We start from the raw sequence: 7,262 nt of genomic DNA on the forward strand, positions 1-7,262 counted from the left end.
GCCTGTGCTCCGCAACGGGGGAGGCCACAACAGTGAGAGGCCCGCGTACCGGAAAAAAAAAAAAAAAAAAAAAAAAAAGACTTAAGTACTTCCTGAACAAAAAAAACCCTTAAAAAAAAACGATGCTTGGAAAGGCTTGAAATCTATAACCAGCTCCTATATAACTGCTACCCAGATACAATAGAGAACCCTCACGCACCTGAAGTACCAGGCTCTATATCTCAACTCTGCCAAAATGCCTTTTATAAAGTACAAAATAGTTGCTAGTAAGAAAAATGAGTGTTAATTATCGCTCCAATGACAAAAATAAAATCCCCTCTTCTGTAATTCTTTGAAAGCTCAGAACTAAAATTCTTGTGTGTTTTTCACCTGAGAACAAAGCTTACCCTCAATTTTAAAAATACCCACAAACAGCAGCAGAGTCTATGCTAAGCCAACACTAATTCATTGACTCAACCTGTACAGGCTCCGCATCACATTTAGGCCGAAGATTCTTCGTATCAACACACGATTTCATTTAAGTAGTAGAAACAAGTGTGGTACCCCCTCCCTCCCGCCCCCAATTAAGCAAAAGGAGAGTGGAACGTGCTGCATGGTGATTACAGGCAAACATCCTGCCCGACCGTGACAGTGGGGCGAAAAACCACCGCTAACTTTTTTAGGCTGACTGTATGGTGTACTCTTTCCTGATAGCAGAACAGTAAATAGGACGCCCTCAAGTTTCATATCCTTGCCCCAAAGGGCCCAAGAGCTGTCACCCTTCGCCCTTGACCAGGGTCTCGGGCACAAGTTTCCTGACTGCGGCGGTTCCAGAACTCCCCGGCTCAGGAGTTGGGAGCAGCCCCGACCCCATGTGACTCGGGTCACCCACCACCCGGGGCGGCGAGGCTGGGCGGGCAGCGCCCGGGCATGGGGTGAGGATGGACGGTCTGGGTTTGGCTCGTCCCGGAGGGAGGACAGGAGAGGTCACCCCACGCGCCGGGGCACCCGGCTCGCCTCACTTCCCTCTCGCAGGGGGCGAGGCCAGCGGCGGGGTTGGGGGTGGGGGACCCGCCGCGCCCCCTGCCCGGGCTGCAAGGGGGGGAACGGGTCGCCCCCGGGCATCCTCTCCCCCGGGCCGCGCCCCCTTCCCGCCCGCCGGGCCCGGTCCTTCACCGGGGACAGAGCGAACGAGGGCGGTGCCCGGCCCCGCGCCGCGGCCCGAGGCCGGGCCCAGCGAACCCCCGGTCCCCGGGGCCCGGGATCCCCGGCACCTTTGATCACGTTGCTGTAGATGGTGGGGCGGAACTCCTCGCGCGCGCGCTGGTCGAAGTCCTGCCCGTGGATGATGCGCATCTGCTTGAGGAAGGTGGACTTGCCGCTCTCGCCCGCGCCCAGCAGCAGGATCTTCACGAGCCGCTTCACGTAGGTCTTCTCCCGCGACAGGCATTTGTCGATCTCCTTGGACTTGCGCTGCTGCTCGGCCTCGCCGCTCGTCAGCACGCAGCCCGGGAAGCACACGGACAGCACGGACCGCGACGGCAGGAAGTCCGCCATCTTGCCGCCGCCGCCGCCTCGGCGGGCCCCTCCGGCTCCTCCGCCTCCTCCGCGGGCGGCGGGCGGCTCCGGCTCGGCGGCTCGAAGGCGCGGAGCGCTGCGGCGGCCCGAGCGCGCTGGGGGAGGGAGGGAGCCAGCGGACTGACTCGCAGGGCGGGCCGGGCAGGGCGGGCCAGGCTGGCCGGGGAGGGAGGGAAGGAGGGCGGGCCCGGGAGGGGCGGTGGCCCCGGGGCGTGCGCGCGCCCGCAGCCTCCCGGGGGCGCGCGCGCACGCCGCGGCCGCTCCCCCGACTCGCGCCCCGGGCCGGAGACTCACGTTCTCTCGCGAGCCCGCGACCGCCGCCGGGCGCGCGCGGGGAGGGGTCGGCTGGGCGGGGTCTTGTGGTCACGTGACCCCTATCGGGGCCGGGCTCCTCCGCCTGGGGCAGGCACCTGGGGAGCCGGACTTTCGGTTGCTCTTGAATTGGCTGCACCCACTTAAGTGCAGAAGGGCTACTTCCGAGGGCCCGGGAGGCCGGAGACCAGGTCGCGGGCGCTGCCCTTTGGGCTCCCCAGCCGCTCCCGCCGTTCTTACTCCTGGTTACTCCCCGCCGCCGGCTGTCACCTAATTTCGAAGTCTTTGGTTCGAAGTTATACAAACAGCGAGCGCGAGCTTGGAAAGTTTTTGGTCCATTTTCTTAAAGTGGGTTCCTTGACATCCTGCTCTCCCAAGCCCAGAACGGTGACCAGACGTCATCCGTCCTCCCCCAGCCCCCCCCGCAGCCCCCTTTGGCATTCTCAGACCTTGCCGTTCCTCTGAGATGTGCCAGGAGCGATTGTTGATGTTTCGTTGATGTGGGTTCCCACCCGAGCTGCCGCGCTGAAATCTGGACGGTAGCTGCCGGAGGGTGAGGTCATGGTGAAAATCCCCCTTCACCGGACACTGTGATGCAGGCTCTTCCCTACAAGGAAGCAGATAAGCAAACAGACCGAGGACAAGAGCCGGCAAATTTTAGGTTTCCTGCCAGATTGCAGAGGATATGACCAGCCAAGGGACTTTTTTTCTATCTTAATAGCGGATTCAGGCCAGGACACCTGAAGGGCTGCCAGGAGACAAGCGACAAGTGACAGCTGGCTTGGCAGAGAGACTGCATCGCAAGGACCCCGGAAGCCAACTTCTTCTCTCTTAGTATTCTAGTTTCAAGTGGAAAAAGGCATTTGGGTCGGTCTCTGTTTATGGCAGTGCAGCCCTAATGCTCCTTGATTGGGGCTTCTGGGGCTCAGAAACTTCTGTGTGTCAGGCACTGAGGTGAGAAAGAGGTCAGCAGTCTGAGAGGCTCATGAACACGTTTAAATTTAAAAATCAGTGCTAATCAGTTTACTGGCCGGGTTGGGTTAATGGCTGAGGAGCCTCATGACTCGGTAAATTGGCTGCAGTAAACAATACCTACAGTAGGATTATCTCCTGTTGTCCTGGCCAAGCCCACAGGGGTGGATAAGCTACAATATACAAAGTAGGGTCGGTTCAACTCCAGTATCTGTGGATTGATAGGGTCAGAATCACTAGGCCGTGCCTTCAGTCAAAATAGATGGTAAAAGTCCACCCGGGATGCAAGATCTCTCTGTAGCCTCAGCTAGTGTTTGGGAAGCTCTGTTCTCCAACCATGAAAGGACAGACCTCTGCCCAGGACAGGGGTATAGCATTGGCCCCCAAACACCCATTTCTACCTGGACTTCAGATGCTAATTTGAATTCTACAAAAGCAGGAAGAGAGAAGCCTATCAGTTAGTTAACATCTTTTTTTCTTTTTCCAGTAGTGTGTGCAACATAATTGGAGAACCAAGGATCCCTAGGAGGCAGGAAGGTACTCCCGCCCTGCCAGTTCATGTTGTGACACGTAGACCAGCAGAGAAAGCTGTTCCAAGCCCTGCCTGTAACCTTCTGTTGGAACAAGCTTGGCTCAGATCAAGCCCAGCTGCTCTAATCAGTGTTTCTGAAAAAAAGAGACCTCTTTGGGCCCAGCCTGATGTCTGGCTGCAGTTGTCCAACTGCTTCTAACTGTCTGGTCATCAAGCCACCTTGAAAACATGAGCATTAAAATGAGCTAGAGGTTTGGTGGCTCCTCAGGAAGTTAAACATACAATTGCCATATGACCCAGCAATTCCACTCCTAGGTATATGCCCAAAAGAATTGAAAACAGGCGTTCAAAGAAAAAAAGTACACCTGTGTTCATGGCAGCACTATTCAGAATAGCCCAAAGGGGTGAACAACTCATAGATCCATCAGTGGATGGATGGATAAACAAAATGTAGTGTACCCATGCAACGCAATTATTCAGCCATAAAAGCAAATGAAGTACTAACACATGCTACGACGTGGTTGAACCCTGAAAACATTATGCTACATGAAAAAGCCAGTCACAAAAGGCCACACAGTGTAAGGCTCCATTTATATGAAATGCCCAGAATAGACAAATCCATAGAAACAGCAGATTAGAAGTTGCCAGGGGCAGGGGGAGGGGAGAACAGGGAGTGACTGCTTAATGGGTATAGGCTTTCCTTTTGGGGTGATGAAGATGTTTAGGAACTAGATAGTGGTGCTGGTTCATTCACAGAACTTTGGGAATGTACTAAATGCCCCCAAATTGTACACTTTAAAATGGTCAAATGATGAATTTAATGTTATGTAAATTTCACCCCAATTTTTTAAAAAATGAAGTAGGAAAAACAATAGTTTCCACAAAAGTCTTTGGATTCATTTAACATTGTGCAATAGTCAGTGAATAAAAGTGTGATTATGGTTTTTTGGGGTTTTTTTTTTTTTTTTGGCCGCGCAGCTTGTGGGATCTTAGTTCCCTGACCAGGGATTGAACCTGGGCCCTTGGCAGTGAAAGCACAGAGTCCTAACCACTGGATGGCCAGGGAATTCCCTAATTATGATTATTTTATTTTATTTATTTTTTTTGATTGATTATTTTAAAGTAATGCTAACAGTTTAAATTATTTGCACCAGAAGCAAATCCACTCTAGCTGTTGCTTCAGTTTACATTGTAATGATATGAGTGATATTCTAATTTTCAGACAGTTTCATAACCAAAAAAAATTCTAAACTTTTTAAGGGAATACAGAGTTTGTTGGTTGGAATTGGATTGGCTGGCTACTCCATTTTCAATAGACCCAGATGTGAATTCATTGGAAACATCTGTATTAACCAGTTAATCCATATGCAAGTGAGGGGTTCAGATGCCCAGAGGAGCTGTGATAAAATGATTAAACAGTTAATTAGTTGCAGTGCTCTTCTTCTGGAAACTCTAAGTCTAGTGGCAAACAGTCTTGCTAGATAAATAATGAAGGTGTGACTAAAATTGTAGAAATGCATTTCCAGATGGCTTTTCTACTCTAATGTGGGCACCTTATGAAGGATCCTTTCTAGCAATACTGTCGATTCCTGAAGTCTACTATTTGTTCTTTTTTTTTTTTTGGCTGTGCTGCTCGGCTTGCAGATCTCAGCTCCCCAACCAGGGGTTGAGCCCGTGCCCCCTAGAGTGGAAGCGCGGAGTCCTAACCACTGGACCACCAGGGAACTCCAACTATTTGTAACTTGCTGTTGGAACTGAAAGAAAGTTTTCCTATCTTATAGTCACAGTTTTTTAAAAAGTGGCATTACCTATCCCGTTTACCAAACTCCATGCCAAATAACTTTGGGCTGTTTACAAAAATCAGTATTTTCCACAAAGGACAAAAATTTGTCACCCTCAGACATGTTCGAAAGAATGTGCCAGAGGCTCTAGGAACAATTCCAAAAGAAGAGTTAAAAATTTTTTTTTGGAACGATGGGACATATAATTTAAATAAATGTTTCACCTGCCAAGGTGACTACTCACAATTCAGGACAGGACCACACCCATTTAAATATGTTTATTTAAAAATCAGTCACGTTACTGGATGGTGAAACCATGTGTTAATTTTCTAATAAGGATGACGACACATCCACGGTTCTCGTTACTGAACTGTCTTCTGTCTCATCATCAGTGTTATAAATAGGTGGATTCTAATTCTTTCTTACAGGTAAAACAGGCATGGATTTTTCATATCTTCCTTTCTGTCCCAGGAAAGGAAGGGAATTCCCTAGTCCTCCCATAATACAAATCCCTTACAGTTGTGTGTGTGTGTGTGTGTGTGTGTGTGTGTGTGTGTGTGATGTTTTAACTGCTGCAAAGCACTTTGACCTACTTGATCTCATTCTCTGCTCACAATAGCCTGACAGGAACACCCAGCATTAAGCTCACTCCCAGAGCAGGAGGAAACTGAGGGAAGAAAGGTCTGAGTGATGTACTACTCACAGCCTCCCTCAGCCTGGCCACTTGCAGAGCCAGAACTAAGAAATCCCCCCTTTTGACTCTGAACCCAGGGCTCTTTCTGATATGCCGAAAAGCGGTAGTTCCCCGAGTGCCCAAGTGTATGAAGATCAAATTTAAGGAACAAACAGTTAAGTTTGTTTGTTTATTTGTTGGGTGGTTGCTTGGTCTGTTTTTCCAGCCCCTTTCGGGCTAACTGCCACCTCAAAGTTTACCAGCTTTTAGGCTGATTCTACTAAGATGTTCTCTGACGGAATTCAGGCTCTGGTTTGTAAAATGTTCCAGGTGGTTGATGTAGAAATAAGAAAAGAGGAGCCAGGATTCTGGCAATATTTACATGGTGGCGGAAGCCCCAGATGTTCCCTTAACGTGAGTTCCATACGAAAAGGCAACTTTTTTTGTTATGAAATGCGATGGTGCCCCTACCAGAATAAGCCTCTCATGGGGAAAGTTTTGTATGAAACTCGGCATGTGGAATTGCATTGTCAGTGGGTTTTGTTGCTGTTGTTATTAAAGGAGAACATGATTTTAATTACTGGTTGTATTTTTCTCAGCCTCCGAGAAAGATCCCTGAGCTGGTGTTGACAAGCTGTGACCTCACTCAGCTTCTCCAAAGTCAAAAGCCTGTGTCTGAAAGACACACACCAGCTCTCGTAGAAACGCTTACACCTTGCTCACTGCATGGGATGCATTTATGGGCAGTCTATTTATGTAACACTCAACACAAGGCTTTGCTTGGAAATCTGAAGCTCTTTCTGGGAAACTCAAAACATCCTGGCTCAATCTCTCGCCTTTCTTTTCCCTTACAGCTTTTCAAGGTGAGGATGACTTTTTATGTTTTATTGCCCGTAGATGGGCTGCCTCTTGCCAGTAACAGGTAAAGGTCCTCTAACGTAAGTTCTGTTTCTCCAAAGAAGTTTAAGTGTGCAGAATCTCAGCTGATTCCTGTATCTTTTTTTTTTTTTTTTTTCCGGTACGCGGGCCTCCCTCTGTCGCGGCCTCTCCCGTTGCGGAGCACAGGCTCCGGACGCGCTCCAAACTCCTGTGTCAGCTGCTAAGGAAAAGGAGGACTAGCTCACGGCAGGACTCAGGGAAAGGCACCCACTGCTGAATCAGAATCACAGTCAGAGGTCTGGAAGATGAGCACCGGCCCCAGAGGTCCTTCTCTCGCTTCAGTTGCTGCCTGTCCCCTAGCCGTGGGAGGGTTATGCCACACCCACACACGAGAAGATGGGGAGGGATAAAAGCAAGAGGGAGCATTTCTTTTTTTTTTTTTTTTTTTTTTTTGTGGCACGCGGGCCTCTCGCCGTTGTGGCCTCTCCCGTTGCGGAGCACAGGCTCCGGACGCGCAGGCCCAGCGGCCACGGCTCACGGGCCCAGCCGCCCCGCG

The 7,262-nt window shown here is 50.3% G+C and overlaps 1 protein-coding gene across 2 annotated transcripts in view; it reads right to left on the minus strand.

The window, feature by feature from the left end:
• The window catches only part of GNA13 (G protein subunit alpha 13), a 41,256-nt gene extending 39,518 nt beyond the window's left edge, over window positions 1-1,738 (minus strand). The window contains exon 1 of one of the 2 annotated variants that reach the window (XM_024130074.3): window positions 1,254-1,738. In XM_024130074.3, the coding sequence (XP_023985842.1) occupies window positions 1,254-1,536 (283 nt within the window). In that variant the 5' untranslated portion in view covers window positions 1,537-1,738. The remainder of the gene's footprint in view (window positions 1-1,253) is intronic. The other variant, XM_007103919.4, reaches the window with a different exon arrangement.
• Between the last annotated feature and the right edge of the window lie 5,524 nt (window positions 1,739-7,262).

Source organism: Physeter macrocephalus, chromosome 14, assembly GCF_002837175.3.
Source record: "Physeter macrocephalus isolate SW-GA chromosome 14, ASM283717v5, whole genome shotgun sequence".
Classification (NCBI taxonomy): Eukaryota; Metazoa; Chordata; class Mammalia; order Artiodactyla; family Physeteridae; genus Physeter; species Physeter macrocephalus.